General features: G+C 39.9%; 1 protein-coding gene and 1 long non-coding RNA gene across 2 annotated transcripts; one reads left to right on the top strand and one right to left on the bottom strand.

The window, feature by feature from the left end:
* Positions 1-3,952: 3,952 nt before the first annotated feature.
* LOC122083967 (NAC domain-containing protein 53-like) lies at positions 3,953-21,115 on the top strand. The gene is made up of 6 exons (XM_042651927.1): positions 3,953-4,387; positions 4,509-4,786; positions 4,896-5,099; positions 19,513-20,040; positions 20,148-20,256; positions 20,479-21,115. Exons 1-6 carry the CDS (start codon positions 4,219-4,221, stop codon positions 20,928-20,930), a joined length of 1,740 nt encoding a protein of 579 aa, XP_042507861.1. The 5' UTR covers positions 3,953-4,218; the 3' UTR covers positions 20,931-21,115.
* On the bottom strand, positions 21,063-22,618 carry LOC122083975. Its single transcript, XR_006141785.1, has 2 exons — positions 21,717-22,618; positions 21,063-21,486 (listed from the first exon to the last, which is right to left on the bottom strand). It is a non-coding gene; the product is annotated as an uncharacterized LOC122083975 (long non-coding RNA).
* Positions 22,619-23,215: the final 597 nt, after the last annotated feature.

Genomic DNA, 23,215 nt, shown 5'->3' on the forward strand with positions numbered 1-23,215 from the left:
TGTTGATGTAGTTTAGAACATTAGATGCAGGTATACAGGCAATAATCTCTCAAATTACATGAGTATATTGCCATTTTTTTGAAAACTACACGTTTAATACTCGTACCGTTCGTTTCAGTCCGTTTGACGTTTTTTTTTTTTACCGTTTTTTTGACCGTACCACTCATCGTTTTTATCTGTTTAAAACACATACCGTACGTCTCTGTTTTTTTTCCGTTTCCATTTTAACTAACAGTGGTCTTGGCCCATCTGGTATTGGTGGAGTTTTTCGAGATTGCAATGGTCATTTTATTTTCTATTTTTCGAAATATGTGGGATCCTCCTATGCTATTGTTGCTGAAGGCTTGGCTATTCGACGTGCTCACCGCCTCACCATTCATTCTCTATGTATTGAGAGCGACAACTTGGTCATCATCAACCTTTTGAAGGTGGTTCATCATGCTATCCCCTGGCATATTGTTAATATCATCAATGACTGTTTTCACCTTATCTCATCTTTTCATATTTGGAATTTGAGCATGCCTATCGTCAAGCTAATTTTACAGCTGATGCTCTGGCTTCCTATGGCTCAATCACCCGCTGCTCTTTTGTGTGGGATCCTACCCCCCTCCCTTTCTTTCCCCCATTTTACTGGCCGGTCTTTTTGGGATTTCTTTCCTCCAGCATTGTAACTAGTTCTTCTTCTTTTGGTTAATTTACTACTTTACCCAAAAAAAAAAAGGTTGCAATACAACTGCCAACTAGACTTCAATACGAGAGTTTGACAACCATAGTTTTCGTGCATGGTATCAGGTATCGGCCCATTTTGAAATTGGTACTTTATCCTATATGCATTAATTATAGGGATTAGATACTTCTGCTCTCAGAGGCTCAGAGGCTCAGAGCCTCAGACTAGCTCAGATATCCATATCGTACCATATTTTCACATGTTCACCTCTGTCCGAATTGTATAACCGATCTAGTGTTGATCAGGTATTGATACCGACTGACAGGGAATCTAATATCGATTCCTAAAACTTTATCGACAAATTTTTCAGGAATTTTTTTTTTTTTTAATTTAATTTCTCTTATAGAGAATCTGTTCAGCCGTAAGTTGTTCATCCATAAGATTTAATCTTTGAACCTTCAACAATGAGGACTAAGAGTTAACAATGACATTCACTTCTCCAGGAGCGTGACTGTAGTGCCAAAATCATCATCTATGCTAAAGAAAAAGAAAATTGTTTTTTGAGAAAGGGTTTTCTGGGCAAGTGGTGGTATAAATGAACACCCCAATGAAGTGCAACAAAATGATATCATATATCGAAAGGCAACAAGGTCATTTCATATGTGTTATATTAGAGAGAGAGAGAGATTTTCATTGTTTTGGAGGGGAGGGGAGGGGAGGGGAAGAACCATGTCTGATCACGTGGCTCCTAATCCTTGATACAAGAGTGCCCTCAAGAAATAAAACTACCAATCCTAGTGATGCCTTTGTGCACACTTTCATTGATTTCCACTGATGCATGCACGGGTTTGTGGGAAGAGAGAAAATAAAAAGTGAGAAATATAGACCTAAAATAAGAGATAAAATAGGAAATAAATAGATTTTGACTGATTTGGAAGTAGCCCACCTTTTGGTTTTACGGATGAAGCCAGACGTCCTGACCTAATTAGGAGATAGTCGAACCTCTTCTCTTGGGAAAAAACATAGGAAAATTTTACAATTTCAATCATATCCATTAATTCTAATTGACCTTATTAAATAGGCTAATGAAACAATTTATAACCGTAGCTCCATACTCCACTCCACACTCCAGTTCTAGTACCCACTTTTCATAACCATAGATGATAAGTTACATAACCACTAGAATTCCACTGTGGCAATAACTCCTACCAACATATAAACACAATAAAATTATACAATCACTTGGACATTACAGTACAAATTAAACTTGCCCATGTATACGCGTAACCCCCACACTAATGCAGGGCCCATGCGGCTAGGTACTAATGTTGTCTTTTTTTTTCCTTATAATTTGTGAAAAAAAAAAAAAGGCTTGAAAGGCAACGTGTGATTTTTATGCTTAGACAGAAAAGGAGGCGAAATGACCACTCTACTTCTTATGAAAGGTGAAAATCTCATCCCATGTTAACACAAGGCCACAGCCTTTTGGGAAACCCTATTTCATAATTTAAATGGAAGTGGCGTGCATCTGAGGATAATTAGATGATGAAAGGTAGAAGGAATCCTCTCCGAAAGATTACGTTTGACGATCTGAATATCATAGACCACAAAATGTAACCATGCGTGACCTTGTGAAGTTGACATTTGGAAGGAATTCAAAGAAAGCCACCATTAGACCATGGAACCTGGTTTCTTAAAGAAATAATTGTCGCTTTAACTTGGTAGGGGACTACTTCGTAACATCAAATCTGTTTATCTAATTAGAGTTTCATGTAAATATTTATTTTAACAATGCTAATATGGTTGGTTGGTGCTTGCAAATCCCCAGCTACCAACTAATCTTATAAATCCATCCCTAGGTGCGAACCAACCAACCTTGCAAATCCCCAGCTACCAACTAATCTTATAAATCCATCCCTAGTTGAGTCATTATGACGCACTACTATACATAGATCATCGCATAAAAAATTCAAGTGCTTCATTTTCCCTTTTCTATCATCACACATGGTGATACATGTATTGCAATCATGAGAATTTGTTATATCCAAATTTCATCCTTAATATCTAGGGAATGATCTAGACTGATTATATGTAATGTTTGAGTTTTAAATTTAATTATTATCTTTTCATATGATTTCATAGATTATTCATATAAGGGTGTGAATTTAGAATCAGAATCATTTACAAAAATCGAACCGAATCATTTAAATAGAAAGATAAACCAATTATCATTGGATTCAATTTTGATTTCAAAGAATGAAACTAAGTAATAATTGTTTGTTTCGATTTTGAATAACAACCTATTGGCTCTAAATCGATAGAATAAAACCATTCAACCATAGCTGTTCTTGTGGATTTTGAAAGTTTCGAGGGAGGGAGGGAGAGAGACTCCGGAGAGCAGAGATAGTGTAAGACGGAGAAGGGGAGCCCGGAGCCGCCGTCAATTTGATTCACACCTCCTTCCTCTTGGGAATCCAGGATGATGGTGCTTCTCTCTCTCTTCCTAATAGTGGCATATTACTCTGCCTTATCAAGGACATTGATCGTGTCTCCTTGATGGACATCGATCGTGTCTACTTGCTTTGAACTAAGTAGCCATTTTTAAGGGATTCTCACTTTACTCTAGGGTTTCTGCTAAGTAATTGGTAGTCCTTTCCTAGAGACTCACTATGGCACCAAATCGTCCCTTTAATCTATGAGTTGAGCTAGTGATCAACTACTTTGACATCACTATTACAGATCTAAAAGAATTCAACTTCAATAAGCTGGCTTATAAGATGAAAGAACTCAAAACCATATTTAGGGTGTTAAAATCAAATCGGATCATTTATCGTTATGGACAAAAACATTCGTTGTAGTGAGTGTGACAATACAATGAGCATTGGATGATCAAGAAGACCTTAGGATGCGTGTCCTGATGCTTTCAACTGTCTAATGCTCACCGCACCATTGAGTCCAAAAAATAATCGCTCGCATCTGTAGCTTCTCATGAGCAATACTGCTAGCATGCATAGGAGGTGACGTAAACTTCCGTAGAGGTGGCTCCCATCTCGAAGGTCAAAATTGCCTTGGTCAAAGTAAACACAATCCTGAGATACGAATTTCTCATAACCTTTCATTATGATGCTCTTGTTTCCGTCAGATTAGAATAAATCTCTCTCCTCATCCAAATATTATATTGAGTAGAATATTTTGTACCAATCCGAAGGCTACAAGCATCTTCATGGCTTTCCCAATCTAGTCTGTTATGAACGGAATATTGACAGTTGGAAAAAGTTCTACTCTATCTGCTACGAGACGAGCAGAATGTGAGTTCTACTAGTCAAAAGCTCTCTCTCAGGGGCAATTGTAGGACAGAGAAGAAAGTGAAAATTAAAACTGCGAGTAAATTGGAGGACGATGAGATCGAAGATGCTGCGTACGATGATAGGTTTCGTAGAACTTTCCGACATCGATTGAAGCTGAATCCGTTTTCTTCTGTGTCTCTGTAATTTCTTCCAATTCCCCAAATCCACTAGACTCGAAAAATCTATCTCAACAGATAATTCTTCATGGGAGGCGAAGCAGCAGTGGGAGCACTTGCTCCAGGTTTTCGATTCCACCCAACCGACGAAGAACTCGTTAGTTTCTATCTTAAGCGTAAGGTCTGCGGGAAACCCTTTCGTTTCGATGCAATCTCGGAAGTCGATCTTTACAAATCTGAGCCATGGGATCTTCCAGGTTAGTCGATACCTTTGTTTCGATCTTACAGTTTAAATTCCTCTCAGAGTATCAAATTTCTTTTTGCGGATTGTTCTAGTAGCCTAAAACGTCGCTTATGGACTAATTTTGGATTCTCTAGGTCTGTCGAGGTTGAAGAGCAGAGACCTGGAATGGTATTTCTTTGGTGCCCTTGATAAGAAGTATGGGAAGAGTTCAAGGACAAATCGCGCTACAGAGCAGGGCTACTGGAAGACGACCGGGAAGGACCGGCAGGTCCGACGGAACAATCGGATAGTCGGGATGAAGAAGACACTCGTCTTCCATATTGGACGCGCCCCACATGGCGAACGGACCAATTGGGTCATGCATGAATACAGGCTTGTCGACGGGGAGTTGGAGAAGATGGGCTTCGCACAGGTATGGCAATAGCAGCGTAAATAATGAGTAAATTGGATGCGCAAGTGTTCTTGGGTCGTTATCTGATATTGATTGCAAATTTATAAATTCGTTTGTTTCTTGTGGTCAGGATGCCTATGTGCTGTGTAGAATTTTCCAGAAAAGTGGTTCGGGACCTAAAAACGGAGAGCGTTACGGAGCTCCATTGATTGAGGAGGAATGGGATGAGGATGCTTTAGATGAAAACTTATTGTTTCCAAAGGGTGAGACCGGGGATGATGCCTTCTGTGATGTTGGAGATGAAGAATATCTTCAGCCTGATGACCTTGAGCAGGTATTTGCTTTCTCTTATTTTATTTTTTTTTTAGCAATTGAACATTTGAACTTTGATGCATTAAATGCATATAAATGTAGTAGTTCATCATTTATAGTGGGATAACAAAAAATAAATAAACATACAACATTTTCCCGACCTAAAATAAACAGTTGATTTTCTTTTGTTGCCGCTATACAATCTCTTGCCTATATCCTTATCTGATCTTACTCAGTTGAGAAATTTTCTGATCATCAAGGGTTGAGTTGAAGAAATTGCTTTAGTGAATGGCTGGTTCTGGTTCAGGATCCCATTGGAAGTTAGTTTAGGATATGGAATTCTGGTCAACATGGACATACTCAAGAGTTTAGACTTCAGAGTAGGAATATGGGGATTTGGAGTGCAGGGAACTGTTTCATTTTGCTTGTAAGATGCGGATGATATCACACTTACTCTGCCTCGTAAAAACCTTCAGAGCTGGATACTGATCTCATTCGTTGAGGGTTTTATTTTAATTATCAAGGGATGATTGACTAAATTGACTAGTAAAATGTCTGCTTCATGAGACCAATTGGGGAGTAGGTTTAGGTTATGGAATTACATCAATGTGGACAGAAACGAAAGGTTAGACTCCCTGTCTAGAATATAAGTATGAGGATCAGGAGCATGTGGGTTGGTTTCATTCTGTTTATAAGATTCAATTGATGTTATTCTTCTCTCTCAAATACCGTCAGAGCTATATGCCGATGTTACTCTGTTGAGGGTTTTATTCTAATTATCAAGGATGGATTGTGGAAATTAACTAGTGAAATAAACACCAACCAAGAAAACCAAAATAACAATAGGAATGCCAGGTTATCTGGTCACTACCTTGGGAATTGAGGGATAATAAATGAGAAATTGCCTATGATTCTTACTTCATACCAAATCAAAATGGTGAGGCTCAATCTCATCAGATCAACACACCAATTAAAGTTATTTACATCTGTATATACACATTACCCATCCCCCCCCTCCCCTTCAACCAAAAAAAAAAAAAAAAAAGGATCTTAGCTGTAAAAGAAAATCCTAAAACAACTAGAAACTCACTTTTTAACTGATACTGACTCCAAATGTAAATCTAAATGCAATTTATCAACTCCAATGTAATGTAGTACTAAATAGAAAGACTTAAAACAGTAGCCAAAAAAGATCTTTTAGTCAAATAATAACTCACAATAGAGGGGCATTCCTAGTAGCTCTAGGAGAAGGGTAGTTAGGTGATTATTCAGAAAACAACTTTAGGAAAATAGATGAGACAAACAGTATTGAAATCTGAGGTGAAACAGTGAATAACAGATTGAAAACAGTGAATCAATAAAGAGAAGACAACAGAAACCGAGCGGTTTAAGTGGTAATTTCCCAAGCCTTAATTTAAGATCAAATCGCAAGTGATCGAATCCTAGGTAGGATTTTCAATACAATCAATGAAAGAAAAATAAAGAAAATAGGGAAGAAGGATAGGGGGGGATAGTAATGCAGGAGTAGATTACAAGTAACTAACTCCGCAGTTTATAACCCCAAACAATACAAATAGGAGTAAGAAACAAAGAAATAATACCATCAAATAAATCCCCAAGGATACAATATCCATATAGGAGCAAATCAGCCCAAAACCTAACCCGATGGGAGAGAGAAAGACCTGTTATAGAGCTGGAGAGATAGAGGTGCGGCCAGGGCTGTAGGAGTCCGATTGAGTTGCACTCTTGGACGTAGATAGTCCCTAGGGAGGGTACAAAAACCCCCAAAGTTGAGAGGATTTTGACGGCTGGTTGTGAAGTTACATGCTTTCTTGATTTTCTGACCTAGGAGAGAAAACTGAGAAGAACCTTCAAGAACAACAGCTGAATGCTTCCGACAGTGACTAGGTAAGGATCGTGGGACCCTTATGAGGCTTGAACAGCTGAATGCTTCCAACAGTGACTAGGTAAGGATCGTGGGACCCTTCTGAGGCTTGGAATACCCTGATTGAAGACGTGGCTGAACAGAGTACAGAAGAGAGAATGAGAGGAGATCGATCTCTCTGCTATTCCCACTAGGTTTGCTGATCGGTTCTGATTTTTGGAGACTTTTATCAAAATCTGAACTATACCTCTTGAATGTTACAGCAAATAAAATAAAAAGAAGAATAAAACAGATGGGGGGTTGAGAAGGGTGAAAGAGAATAAAAGAAGTGGCTATCTCAGCCTGGGCTTCTCACCCACAGCTATCTCAGCTGCTCTAAGCATTTAGTTGTAAACTTTCTTTCATAAATGCAAACTTTCTTTCATTCAAATCTGTTCAATAATAATACATATGCCTCTCTATTTATAGAGGGGAAGTTTACAATCATACTAATACTAGGAGTTAGTTTCTCAATAGGACTAGACACTCTTACTACAACTAGGAATTCAAAATAGGACTAGGACTTGACTTTATGACTCCAACATGGAGTATGACTAACTAACTAATAGTCCATATAGGACTTTACAACCAACTAATGGCCTAATGGGCCTTTATTGAATTAAATAGTAACTAATTAAACTAATGAATAAAATTCCATTTTCCTACTTTCTATGCATATTTTAGGCCTATTAAAGTGGCCCATTTCAAAGAAAACCCATGGGATCAAAGGCCGAACACATACATAACACAACCTAAGGCTTATTTGCAATAAAATAAGCCCAAGTGACTTATCTACATCAAATCGCCCTCTCTTAGAAAAAATTCTTCCTCGAATTTTGTAGAGTGTGAGGGTGATTATATCATGGTGCACGTCTCTTTTCAAGCCGTAGAAAAATTCAGGTAGCTCTTTGATGATAAAGATGTAGTCTAGAATGTGAGGAGCTCGATCTTCAAGATACTTTAATGGGATGACAAACTCCATATGCTCAACTTCAACATCTTCGGATGTATCCATACGGTCATCTACATATGCACCTTTGATCTCTTCTAACTTCAATGCAACATAAAGCTCTTTTGGTTCATCTACCTGGTGGTTCCTAATCGGTTCTATTAATGGTTCAAACACAACTTCATTCTTGAACTCGTTAGGATTTTCCTCTTGGCTGTTCACAATCATCACAGTTGTTGTAATGTCAAGTTCCCTAGTCTCAACCTCATTGTTCATTGTGGCAACCTTGTTGCTTTCTACTTCTCCCACATGAGTCTCGTTGATGGGAACATCAATGACTAGTTCTTCCTCAATAATAGGAATGACTGGAAAAATTTTAACACGAACCTCAACTTTTGACTCTAGTTCACTGGTCAGAGGTGAACTAGACCAGTTGCAGGAGTAGATTACAAGTAACTAACTCCACAGTTTATAACCCCAAACAATACAAATAGGAGTAAGAAACAAAGAAATAATACCATCAAATAAATCCCCAAGGATACAATACCTATATAGGAGCAAAATCAGCCCAAAACCTAACCCGATAGGAGAGAGAAAGACCTGTTATAGAGCTGGAGAGAGAGAGGTGCGGCCAGGGTTGTAGGAGTCCGATTGAGTTGCACTCTTGGACGTAGATAGTCCTTAGGGAGGGTACAAAAACCCCCAAAGTTGAGAGGATTCTGACGGCTGGTTGTGAAGTTATAAGCTTTCTTGATTTTCTGACCTAGGAGAGAAAACTAAGAAGAACCTTCAAGAACAGCAGCTGAATGCTTCCAACAGTGACTAGGTAAGGATCGTGGGACCCTTATGAGGCTTGGAATACCCTGATTGAAGACCTGACTGAACAGAGTACGAAAGAGAGAACGAGAGGAGATTGATCTCTCTTTTATTCCCACTAGGTTTGTTGATCGGTTCTGATTTCTGGAGAATTTTATCAAAATCTGAACTATACCTCTTGAATGTTACAACAAATAAAATAAAAAGAAGAATAAAATAGATGGGGGGTTGAGAAGGGTGAAAGAGAATAAAGGAAGTGGCTATCTCAGCCTGGGCTTTTCACCCACAGCTATCTCAGCTGCTCTAAGCATTTAGTTGCAAACTTTCTTTTATAAATGCAAACTTTCTTTCATTCAAATCTGTTCAATAACGGTACATATGCCTCTCTATTTATAGAGGGGAAGTTTACAATCATACTAATACTAGGAGCTAGTTTCCCAATAGGATTAGACACTCCTACTACAACTAGGAGCTAGTTTCCCAATAGGACTAGACATTCCTACTACAACTAGGAATTCAAAATAGGACTAGGACTTGACTTTATGACTCCAACATGGAATAAGACTAACTAACTAATAGTCCATATAGGATTTTACAACCAACTAATGGCCTAATGGGTCTTTATTGAATTAAATAGAAACTAATTAAACTAATGAATAAAATTCCGTTTTCCTACTTTCTACCTATATTTTAGACCTATTAGAGTGGTCCATTTCAAAGAAAACCCATGGGGTCAAAGGCCGAACACATACATAACACAACCCAAGGTTTATTTGCAATAAAATAAGCCTAAGTGACTTATCTACATCAGATAGTCTCTTTCAGACTTGGGTCTCTAACCCACAACCTCTCACTGTATTTTGACTCTCTTGAGTCACATCCTCTCTCAAAACAATGGGGATGCCCAACACTAAAGGGTCATTACATTAGTTAGGCATCAAACTTGCCTCATAAGAAAGAACCAAAATAGAAACATAGCAGAAAAGGAAACTAAGAAAACCCTTCTAAAAGGGATTTTCCTTGTGCAAGAAGAATCAAACTAAAAGGAGGCAGACTTTTGGTAACTCCTAAAATTGGAAACTAATTTTCTTGTCCCAAGTATAGTCAAACAAACATTTTACAAAAGGAAATAAACGAAACAAATTGTTGGACAAGGAAAGTCTTCTATAAGTCTCCACCGATAGCTTGTTGTCCAAGACAAAATAGAAAATAGAAATTTATTGAAATTAAAATAGGAAAGCATGGACCAAAATCACTGTTCATGCAGTTACTATTAAGTATTAATGCAGGTACTGTTCACATGAACAGAAAAAACTTTTTTTTTTCGCTTCTGGATTTGATTCTCATCCTCTTCTTTAGGCTTTGATCTGCATCACTCTATCCATAATAGGAATAGATGTCCCTGATAACTAAAATTCTAAATCTTTTTTTTTTTTATGAATAAATATATATAAACCTAAGAGACAACCACTAATGGATACAATCCCTCAAGGGGAAGAGGGGGAGAATAGGATGGAGGTTCCAGGAATCAACAATATGCCTATTTCTTGGGGAGTCAGGGACAGTGCAGAGCGGGAGGGTAGCAATTTTGGTGGAGACATTAAATGAGATGGTTTTCCAAATCCCTTCAAAAGTGCGGGAGTTGGACGTCCATCTACAAAGGTTTCTCTCCATCCAAAGGTGATTGATGGTGGCACAAAAGCCGTGCTTACCGACGGTATCACAAATGGTGGGGCTGTGAAAGGTCTTATCAATCCAAAGCCATTCCCTACTAAGAGGGAAAACTCTTCTGCTAGAGGGCTAACAACGAGAGATGACTTTCTTCCAAATGGTGGAGGAGAAAGTGTTGGAGAAAAAAGATGATCAACATCCTCGGCTCCTCTCCAGTAGAGGCAGTAGGCGGGTGGGACTTGAATATGACGGTGGATGAGGAAAGACTGCGTAGGGAGGCAGTTGGTGAGAGCCCGCCAGGCTGTGAAGCTGTGGTGGGGGATGTGGCCTTTGAATCCGAGAACTTTGCACCAAAGGGCAGGTTGGGCTTTAGACCTAACAAAATTCCAAGCAGAGGAGAAGCTGAACCTCTTGGTAGGAGAAGGATTCCAAAGAATGGAATCCTTTCTCTCTCTATGGCTGGGGGAAAAGCGGGAAGAGAGGATCGGATGCTGTTCAGAGAAGGGGGGAGAGGGGAGGGGGCCCATCCATCATTAAGGAGGACGGATGAGACAGAAGCCATCCTTTCTAGCCCCGAGGAGTAAACAATTCTGGGATTGAGAAGATGAAGGAGGACTCCCGAAGGATGCCAGGGGTCCAGCCAGAAAGAAGTAGAGGCTCCGTTCCCAATGGAGTAGGAGATAGCCTCTAATGCCAAGGGTCTTAGATGGAGGATGCCTCTCCAGACTCAGGAGGAGGCTTGACCTGGAACCGTGGACCAGATCGAGTTGGATTTCAGGAGGTAGGAGTAGACCCAGGAGACCTAGATGCTTTTCTCTTTAGAGGCAAGTCTCTAGCATGGTTTAAAGTATCTTCGATACCGATACGATACCCTCCGATAAGTATTTTAAATTTAGCCGACCGATACGATACATGGAATTTTTAAAATCCTTTCGTATCGATATATATCCTACGATACATACCGATATAGACCAATACACTATCGATACGTTTTGATACTCTATGAAAAATATAAAATCGAGGTGAAATATACGTTTCGGTATGTATCGGTGAGTATTTGTATGTATCGATCGGTACGTATCGATGAGTATCAGTATGTATCGGTGAGTATCGGTATGTATTGATCAGTACGTATCGGTGAGTATTGGTACATATCGGTGAGTATCGGTATGTACCGATACAGTGCGCTACAGTCATATAATGGCCAAGATGGGTATTTTTCAGAAAACACAATTTTTTGAGGGGTTTTTGTTCTAAAGTTGCTGCCAGCAATATTTCTCTCTAACTAAAGTGGAAATTAAGGTTGGGAACAAGGATTTTACATTTATGGGACAACTACAAACCTTGAATTCTTAGTGCGATACCCTCAATTTAGTGTTTATGCATAATACATGTTATCAATAGCTTTTTTTAATAATTTTTTTATGCAAAAGTGTTTAAAAAGGTGTTTCATATCCATTTATGTGCGTATCTTTAGCGTATCTTAGCGTATCTCTGATACGATACGATACTCTCCGATACGTATCTTAATTTTGGCCGACCAATACGGCGACCGATACCGATGCTTTAATCCTTGGTCTCTAGATGAGTTTGAGGATGCCAGCCGCATTTATGTCCTTAATGCGCTTAAGGCCAAGACCTCCCTTGGCTTTAGGGAGGCATACAAAGCTCCAGCTGGAGGGGCGGAGGAACATGGTGGAATCGGATCCTTTCCAAAGAAAAGAACTGATGAGAGACTCAATGGCTTTGATGGTTGGAGGAGGAAGGACAGAGATCCCAGATCAGTAAAGGTTTATGGATTGGAGCACAGATCTGGAGAGCTCAAGATGACCCTCCAGCTGGAGCTCTATCTTAACTAGTTAGAGTTGGTGTTCCACATGATTAAAGCTCAATCCAATGTAGGAGTTGGAGTTTTATTCATACAAGACTCTATCCTATCCTTAACAATCAAGGAAATAACTATTACTTAATGAAATACAACTCTCAAGTTAAACTAATAAAGTTAAATCCCGTATTCCTACCTCCCACTAATGTAGTACTGAATTTGAATAATCAAAACAGTATCCAAACAAGATCTTTTCATAGAGAATAAAGTCCAGATTTGGTGGAGATTATCAATAACTTAAACTCAGATGGTTGAATGGTCCTATACCTCCAATTGAGTTCAGTAAATCAGAGGCAGAATACTTGCTGAAATTATATGTTCCATTGAATAGGTAAATCAGAAAATCCTGGCCAATCCTAGTACTAGTAGGATAAGGGAAAAACAGTAAATTTCAGAAGTCAAACAGAACTCAGAATTAGAGTTTGAATTTGTCAGTCAATTCTGTAGGTAGATCAGAAATCAATAACAGATCAGATCATAAGACCGGTACTCGATAATGCATAAACCAGTAAAAGAAGTAAAGGTAAAATAGTAAATTCCATGATCAAACTCTGATCAACCTGATTTTTTCACCAACATGAAAAGCCAACTTAAAAGCCTACATTGCTCGTGACATCACCTTCAATTAAAATTCAATGCATGGACCCCAAAATTGAGTTATAAACCGATGCATTTGCTGAAAAGTGTTTCTAAAATGATGACTCCCAACTCCAACTGAACATGTATCACTCTGAAAGTGTGGTAACTATGTTGACAACAATGAAAAACATCATAGCCAAGCCTCATTGCTAAACAAGGCTTTGGATATCTGCTTTTGTTATGGTGTATGAATTTAGAAGTGTTGTTAGATGATATTCAATGATGTCTTAGAACTTATAATGAGTAAGGGAATATATATGCATTAGTGTTGAATGTTATAATTATTTTGAACATTAGATGCAGATATTCCTTAATTTATATGAGTATATTACCATTTTTTAGTCCCTTTCTTTTTATAAATCTATACGTTTAAAACCCACAACCGTCTGTTTATTGTTTTAAACTGTTCTCTATTTTTTTGACTGTATTGGTTGGAAGTTTTCACCGTTTAAAACCCATACCGTCCATTTCTTTTTTTTTTTTTTTTTTTTTGCCGTTCCTGTTTTTTCTAACTATGCAGTTATGACAATGAAATAAATAATTAAAGACAACTTAGTTAAACCAAATTCTTGCATGATAGGATCATTTCTCTCCTAATGTTTAGTGGCCCCATAGAGTTCGGTTCGCTTTCGACCCCAATAACACTAGAATCGGTTTAATTGAACTAACCTAAAACAACTAAAAATAAACTAAGCATAAGAAACTAACTAGCTAATGCCGTATGCATTCGTTGCACCCACTTCTAATAATCCCTTGGACCATCTGGAATGTCCGAGGACTTAGTTCCTTAGCCAAGCAAGCTGTAGTTTCTTCTGTTAAAGGGAGCCGTTCTGTCCTATATGTGCTCCTTGAAACTAGTCCCCGAGTCCAATGCTGCTCGTATAGCTTTCTCCATCACACCGTCTTGGTCTCCTACCCTGATGACCGCATCTAGGTTTCGTGGAACCCTTCCAAACTCCATGTTTGTGCTATCTCCTCCTCCCCCTAATTCATCCACCTCTACATCTCTGACCATATCAAGGCTACTAGGTTCTTCTTTTCTGCCATTTATGGCCTCAACAGGGCCTTTGATGGACTCCCCCTCTGGGACGACCTTTGCTCCTTTTTCTTTCAAGTGGATTCCCTCCCTTGGGGATAGGCAAAGATTTCAATGTTGTTAGATTCTCCCACGAGAAGCAAGGTGGTTTCCCTATGTCCCCTCCTCTGTTGAAGCTTTTAACTGATCCTCGTCAATGAAGCTTGGTTGGCTTCCTTCCCCTCCTCCCATGCCACTTTTGACCTCCCTAGCATCTGTTCATAGTCCCATTTCCATCCTTGTCTAGGTTTATATCTCCTTTGGCCCCAAGCCTTTCAAATTCTTTGACATGTGGTCTCACTACATTGAATTTCTCCCTATGGTCTGTTCTCCCTGGGAAAAGCCTATTCATGCATTCTCCTCCCCCTCGTTGCCCTAGCCCACAAGCTTAAGAACGTCAAAGGTGCCCTCAAAGCCAGGAGCTCTTCCTCCTTTGGCTACATCTCTTCTCAAGTCTACACTTGCAAAGATAGGTTGACTTCCATCCCAGCTCGTCTTTGATGTAAGACAAGATCACATATGACCTAATCCCAAGCAAGATTTGAAATTCTGACTGAATAGAGAAAATTTTGATTGCTCACAAACCACAACTTAGATGAAGCTGAAATTTGGATTGAATGGAGATCCTATATGAAGGAACAAACCACCAAAATCTGAACAAATCCTGCTGGCTGAATTGAGAGATGTGCTGTCGACATGAATTAGGAAACTTTTGACCACTCTTTAGAAACTACAGTTCCAAGGTTCGGATGATCCTCAAAATTAGAAAGAAGATCCCTTGTAACTTGTCTAGGTTTCCTTAAAAAGACGAGCTTGAACTGCTGGCTGGTTTTGGAGATCTGGACGTCAATCCAAGTGTCCAAAACCCTGACAATGGGTGCAAGCAATTTTGATCTCCTTGGTGTTTCTGAACTGATCTATAGGCTGAACTTCAGATCTTCAAATAACTCTCAGACACTCTCACAGAGGCTAAAACAGAAAATAAGAAAGAAGAAAAGAGAAACTGATGGAGGGTTGAGAAGGGGGAAGAAGGCTAGGTTTTGGGCATCTCATCCCTCAGGTTTAGGGTTCACCTAGGGCCTCTCACTCAACTATATCCCACAGAAAAACAGCATAATCCATCTCAAATAAATTTCATTCAATCTAAACTGAAATTGGCTACAAAAGGACTCTATAAATAGGCGAGTCACAACCTTACAAATTAGAAACAAAACTAAAAAAGGAAACTAACATAAAATAGAAACTAACTAGCTTAGGCAAATAACTACTAACTTGTCTACTAAGCAACTAACGTAGAACAATAAGGACTCTTCTAGAAATCTTGATCTTCACTCAAAACCATGGTTGACTAAGTCAAACCATAAGAAGACAAAAAGGCAAAAAATACTGTTCACGTGAACAATAACTCAAGTTACTGGAAGCTGCTGGATTTCCCCATCGATTGCTGCTGTAGATGGCCTTCTAGAAGACAATAAAGAGAACATAATAAAGGGGAATACAACTGGTTCGATGGCCAATCTGGTCTGGTTCTGAAGTAGCAAAACTGAAGCAGAAAAGGGGCTGCTATGCTGGTTTGATGGTCAGCTTTGGAGGACCAGCATAGGACAGAACTGGCCAGCTGGTGGCTGGCTTGATCAGACTAAGGCTAGCTGGATTTCCTCCTCCTTCGAATGGGATCTTCCTCAGCCAATGTAACCCTGTGAATACCCTATCTACGTCAGTCTTCATTTGGATTCCTCAACCCCCTCCTTGCTAAGGAAGAAAAGGCCTCCTTCCTTAAGCTCTCCACCCTGATAGTCCAAAAAGACTGTTTTCTCAAGCAGATATCCCGCATCAAGTGGTTATAACTTGGAGACTCCAATTCTACCTATTTCCATAAATCCTTGAAGGCTGAAACTAACTCCAACTCCATTCCATGCTCACTAAAGATGGTTCCACTCTCCTTCGGCCAGATGACATTAAAGCTGAAGCTGTGGCTTACTTCTCTGAGATCTTTCACCCCCTTCCGTGGACCTCTCCACCCCCCCCCCCCCCCCAATTTATTGAAGAAATTTGTTCACCTCATCTCTCTTCCTCCTTTCAGGCCATCCCTTCTCTTGAGATCAAATCAACTGTCCTTTCCCACAAATCCAACAAAGCCCCGGGTCCTGACAGATTTAGGATGGGTTTTTTCTCCTCTTGTTGGGACATCATTGAATCTGATTTGGTTAAGGCCATTAGAAGCTTCTTCTTTTTCCCCAACCAAATCTAAAGGGTTAACTGTACCTTCCTCCGTTTATTCCTAAGAAAGAGGGAACCTCTTCCATGAGCGATTTCGTGCCCATTTCCCTCTGCAATATTTTGTACAAATTCATAGCCAAAATTCTTGCCAATCGATTCCAGCTAGTGGTTGACTTCTTTTCAGTCCTAACTAGCCTGTTTTTATCGCTGACAGAAGTATTGTTGATAATATCATCCTCTGTCATGAGATTGATAGGAAAAACGCATTCCCTTGCCGCCCTCCTCAAAATTGACATCCACAAAGCTTTTGACTTCATTAAATGGAATTTCATCTCCAACCCTATAGGCAATTCATTCCCCACTTTTTTATGTTAATTACATCTATTCTTGCATCTCTTCTCCTAAATTCTTTGTCCTTGTTAATGGTAGACCAGTGGATTTCTTTGATTCCACTAGAGTTATCTGCCAAGGCTGTCCCCTCTCTCCCCTCCTCTTCTCCCTTGCTCTTGAAGTCATTTCCAGATCTATACAGTCCTCCATCGATCATCGTCTTATTTTCCCCATCCCTAAAGGCAAAACCCTTAAGCTTACCAACCTTGCTTTTGCCAATGATCTCATGATCTTTTACAATGGTAGCCCCCTTTCCATCAAGACTATCATGTCCTCCCTCCATCTCTTAGAATCCCTGTCAGGCCTCCACATTCAACCTTCTCAGATCCTGCCTTTTCCTTGCTGGAGTCTCCGAAGCCTCTAAAGCTCATCTTCTCCATTTGACTAGCTTCTCCCTACGTTCCCTCCCGGTTAAGTATCTAGGCTTGCCTCTCATCACTACTAGGCTTACAACTCACTGTTGCTCCCTTATGTTGGATCACATCAGGAAAAGACTCCAACTTTGTAAAGGCAAACGTTTTTCCTATGCGGCTAGCCTAAAGCTCATTAAGTTCGTGCTCCAATCTTGTTACCGATACTGGGTTAGTATTTTCCAGCTTCCTAAATCCATCATCAAGGAAGTTGAATCTTTGATGCGTTTCTTCCTCTGGAAAGGTGTTGATGCCCCTAGGTTCCTTCCCCCCATCTGCTGGGGCCTCTATCTGCCTCCCCAACCAAGAAGGTGGCCTAGGTTTATATAGGATCAAAGATGCTAACTATGCAGGCCTCCTCAAGCTCATTTGGAAGCTTGCCTCCAAACAGAATAGCATTTGAGTTTCTTGGGTCTATTCCTCCTTCCTTCAGAAAGACTCCTTATGGACTCCCTTCCCCTCCTCCAATTCCTCCTGGGTTTGGTGTTAGCTCATCAATATGAGACCCATCGCCTTTTGGGCCATTTCCACCTCCATTAGTGACAGTTCCTCTACCTTCCTTAGTTCCTCTACCTTCCTTCGTTCCTCTACCTTCCTTCAATTAGACAACTGACATCCCTCTAGGATTCTCTTCTTAGTTGTGGCCTTGTGGGAGCCAGATCAATTTAATCTTCCAATTTTGCCAAAGATAGCCCTTTGGCCTCCAACAACTCCACTGGTGCCTGGTCCCCTCACCTGACCCCTTTGACCCTTTCCTCCCTCTGGTCCTCACTTCCCCCCTTCTACACTAGTGTTAATAGTCATTTGGTTCCATTCTCCCTTTTGTGGGTTCAACTCTTCCCTTGCTTGGGATTTGATCTACTCTAGAGGTCCCTCCATCCCTTGGCACAAGATTATTTGGTTTGTTGGTCGCATACCCCATCATTCCGTTACTAGCTGGAGAGCCCTCTCCAACTGCCTCCCCACCAGTCATTTCTCATTTATCGTCATATCCAAGTCTCCCCTGCTTGTTACCTTTGTTGGAATGAACCCAAAGATGCAGATCACCTTTTCTCTAAGTTCCCTTTCTCCTCAGTTTGGAAAAGGGTCCTTTCCAGTTGCTGGCCTGCTAGAAGAAGGCCTCTCCCCCTTTAGAGAGTGGATGTGGGTTGACATGACTTTTTCCGGTAACTCTATTTGTGATATTGTGGGGAAGTCTTCCTTCGGTGCTTTGGGCTGTGGTTGCCATCAGCCACTTACGGATGAAGCGTAATCCTCTTAGATGGACTTCCAACTTTAAGTATCTTGAGTCGATTTGGTAGGCCATCTTCTTTGATGTTAGCTCTAAGTTGGCCTTATCACCCCATTGCCATGGCCATCACCCTGTAGGGGGTTCCCCAAGGAACAAACTCATTGTTGTGTCTTAGGGTCTCTCCCTTCCCTTCCCCCCCCCCCCCCTTCCCCTTTTCTTTCCTTTTGGTAATGAATTTCTTATTCGTAGGGAAAAAAAAAAAATTCCCCATATGCAACCTTATTACCCATACTTTTAGGCCCATAAAAGTGGCTTATTACATTGAAAGCCCTATTGTGTCAGAGGCCCAACATGTATACAACCCAACCCTGGACTTATTACTACGCAAACAAGCCCAGTTTGGTTATGACCAGTTTGGTTATGAATCTACATCACCCGCCCATAATTTAGAACTATTAAAGTGGCCTGTTACAAAGGAAACCCATTGGGTGAAAGGCCCAACACATATATAACCCAATCCAAGGCTCATTTCCACTTATATAACCCAATTATGTGTGTTATCTGCATCACTCTCAGAACAAGTTGATCTTGTGCTTGGGGATGCATATTTCCTTTTGTGTTGAATTTATCTGCTCTCTTTTAGCAACATTAGCACAACTAAAGTCTTTCTTTGACAACATTAGTTTCTTTCTGTGGATGCTTACCCAGTCTCTGAATCTTTGTGGATTGACATTCTCTAGGTTTCTGACTTAATTTTCTTCTTGCCACTGGATGTTCTACTTTTTCTAAATCACTTTTATTAGTAGGTAACAGATACCTTATTATTTAATTGCTTGTGTGAACAGACCATGAAATTCTTCCTGCCTGTGTTAAATCTTTGTTTTCTGATATTGTTAGGATGCATCTTACTGTGATTATGATTGTGATTAAAGGTTACAGTTATGTACTGGCAATATTGACCAAGTCAGATGAAATCTTTGGTGCCTCTCTAATTTTGTTGAACTGTTGGAATGTATTCTTGATATGCATCATTTTCATTCTGCTTACCTCTCGGTGCCTTCAACTGGTTCTGTTTTTATTTTCCTTTTATAAGTGTACACCTCATATAATTGCAGAATATAGACTGCTTCCACTTCTTGTTTAGTTATTATCTCAATTTATTTATTTATTTATTTTTTCCTGGTTGCATGCAATTTCCCTGAACTGTGGTTTTTTTGTGTTTCAGAATATTGACATGATTCCGCCATCTGAAAACATTCCTTTCCCACTGAACTTTTATTATGGAGATGGTTGCAACGACTTAGAGCAGGCTGGAGGCTTCCCTATGGATAACCAGAATGTCTTTATTGGCAGGGCTGGACAAGGTGACTTGCCGAAGCCGGCAGAGGATCAAAAGTTCTTGGACTTCCCAGAACAATATCAGATGGACCCCGCACCTATCAAAGATGAATATTTTGAATTGAATGATTTTTTGAATCCCGTGGATGGCGATTATATTGCTGATAACCCAGTTAATGATGAAATGAAAAGTTCCAATGCTTCTGATAATTTCCCAGTTGATGATGGCACATTCCTAGAAATTAAGGACCTCCAAAACCCCGTTGAGGCAGTTCCATCAGGACTGGAAATGCTTGATGAATACCTTACATACTTTGATGCTGTCGACAATGACTTGGTGTCAGGGCCTTTGGATTCTTCTAAGATCTTGGAGAGTGAATATCCCATCTTGGACCAATCTGCTTTCAACCAGACAGTAAGATAAACCATCAAAGCTTTCAGGTTCTTCGTGTTTATTGATGAAAAAAAATTTATTTATTGGTTGCGAAATTAGACTTACTTTTATTGTTAATTTTTACATAGGTGAATAGTGGAACTGAAGAACTGGCAATACCACAGCCCTCGAATTCACTGGGTAGTGAAGTCGCATCCTCTTCAAAGAAAAAATCAGATGACACAAAACTTGCATCAGGTACTGGTTTTATTGCATTGGGGTTCCAACTGTTTGCCCTCAAAACTTGTTCTTGATATTTGCATCAAATGGAGAAAGGACAGAACCATTGAATATATCAAGTTACCAATTCGTCACCTTTTCCAGGGTTTTATGTCATGTAAATCAAAATAGTATCACCTATTCTGCATTTTTATCTTTACATAATATAGGGATCATCGTTTTTGCCTTTTTATCGTACAGATGCTCAATGCGAGGATGGTTGGGACAGTACCCTTGTCAAAGGGGTCAGTCGTATGTTGGGTTCCATCCCTGCTCCTCCAGCATTTGCTGAAGAATTCTGTACAAAAGAGGCAGCTTTGGGACAGAACTCGTCGATGCAGTCTCCCGGATCAATACATGTTACTGCCGGGGTGATACGTATAAGCGACATGACATTCAGAGGCAGTGGAAAGGACTGGTCATTGTACAAGGTTGAAGATTTGGGTCTCCTCATTTCCTATGGCATGACAAGGGGTGATGTAATGGCTACTGAACAGCTGATGAGCCACTCCGTTGGTTTTGAACCTCTGGCTAATCTACTCTCAGGTAAGGCAGGATCCCTGATGATGCGAAGCATGTTCTACCTATTCTTCTTCTGGGTTCTGATTCTTTCAGTGAGCTACAAAATTGGATGCTGCTTCTATACAAAGTAATGCAGGCTGGATCATTTACTTAATCACTCACAAATTATTCATAAGGGAAAACAAAAAAATAACCCTTAATGGGACCATTTAATTACAGTATTATTTTATTAGTTGTTGGACAAAGAATAGTGTCCTAGGTAAGGTTATGACAGGATATGCTCATTAATAGGTAATGCACTTGATTTGTTTCCTGATATTGAGCACATAATACGCTTGATTTGTAACCCCACCCCCACCCTTTTTGAACCTTAACAACTGTTATTTCTAGTGGCTGCCCTATAATATGTTCAAGACATGGAGCAGAAATTGAACTTTGTGGCGGGGTTTAATCGGTTCTGAATCAGAATCGGTTCAGCATTGGTGGTCTAAATATGCCCTAACCCTAGTTTTTGGAGGGGAGTGGCTAAATTGGGTTGGCCAGATTCCAGACGGCATTTCAATTCAAATCAGCTGGATTTCTTAAACCCTGCTTTGTTGGGGGGGAAAAAAAGTTAGTTGAATTTGTGACAAACACGGAATAGAGCGCCCTCCTGTATCTAGATCAACTCATTGAAATTCCTGAAACCTGAATCAGAATCGGTTCAGCATTGGTGGTCTAAATATGCCCTAACCCTAGTTTTTGGAGGGGAGTGGCTAAATTGGGTTGGCCAGATTCCAGACGGCATTTCAATTCAAATCAGCTGGATTTCTTAAACCCTGCTTTGTTGGGGGGGAAAAAAAGTTAGTTGAATTTGTGACAAACACGGAATAGAGCGCCCTCCTGTATCTAGATCAACTCATTGAAATTCCTGAAACTATTATGAATTTGGACGTGCAGATCTGAATACTAGTAGGACAGAGGGAAAGTTGCAGTTGCCTGAAATATTTGTCTAGCAAGAGCTGTAAAAGATCAACTATTGGTACAGCCACTGCCAACTATCCCATTACAAAGATTGAATCGGCTGGAATCAGATGGGACTTGGTAGGACTTGTATGGAAGCAGGTGAAAAATGCGTTTTTTTTCTCTCCGGTGGGATTCTGATTTTTTGAAAGACTACTGAAGACTAAAAATATTGAAAAAATAAGTCTAAAGGCTGTGTGGCCTCTATACTAGACACAGGGAAGGGCGAAATGTCGGCCCCACTCACGAAAAGTAAAAGTTCTGCTGTTGATGTTTTCATGTGTGTTTTCATTGATCTCCGCCACCCTTTAGGGAACCCTCTCTTTACCAAATTTATAACAGCTTGAGGAGGCATCAAAGACAGATGGGGGAGGAGGATCACTAGATTCTCTTGACAAAGAAGACATAAATAAGCTGCCCAACTTTTAGACGTAAAGGCCGTGATTCGCAAGGTTCATCAAGGACGGTCCAGGAAATTTCTTGTTCAAGCACAAACAGTTGTGATGCAAAGTAATGATGTCTGGGCTCCTTCAATGGATTTAGTTCATATATTATGTCATGTTTAGAACATATAAAATGGATAGCAAAGAAGGGAAATTTAATAAAAAAAAAAAAAGGATCGAATTTCTCTAAGGCCATAGCGAATTGAATCCATTCACCGAATGCCATCAGGGCCACTTAAGGGGAGTGTAGAGGGGGGACCTTTAACCCTTAGACCGTGTGGTGAACTTCATCGTGCAGTCAAGGAGACTTTGTAAATAACACAAAAGTAAGGAAGAAAAAATGCTACCTCTTGGCATGTATCTACGCCTTGACACAGTGGGTGCAAAAAAACCTCTTTGCCCCATGCTGAAGATGCTTGTGCTCTCTAGTTTTTACCTATGTCAGAGGAGCTAGTGTTTTCTCGTTCCAAAAATAAATATGGAAGTAATAAGATTCACAAACTACAGCTTTACTTAAGAATTCATGCAATTCAAAAATCTTCTTCAAGAAATGAAGCATTGTTTTGGTTGACCGTATATATCCCATATATATATATATATATATATATAGAAGTATGGGTGAGTTGGGAGGAGAGGTGGTCGGAGCCAACATGAAGCCTTAGAGAGAAAATCCAGCTTGGCCCAACCTCGCTTCAAAATCCATTATCACAAGAAGTAATGTCCATATCTTTCTTCTTTCCATTTATCTTGAAAGACGGTATGTCCTCATCGTCTATCAGGAATGTCAACATCCGTTTGACAACATTTTGTTTCTTCCATTTCTGCGTTTTCGTGTTCTCAGAAACGGAGAAACACCTTAAAAAGCGTTTGATAAAATTGTTCTATTTCACCCGTTTCTAGAAACATAAATCAAAATTTATGCCTATTTACAATTCTAGAAACGACTTTGACAAAACAAGTTTAACTTATTT

This window comes from Macadamia integrifolia, chromosome 1 (assembly GCF_013358625.1).
Source record: "Macadamia integrifolia cultivar HAES 741 chromosome 1, SCU_Mint_v3, whole genome shotgun sequence".
Classification (NCBI taxonomy): domain Eukaryota; kingdom Viridiplantae; phylum Streptophyta; class Magnoliopsida; order Proteales; family Proteaceae; genus Macadamia; species Macadamia integrifolia.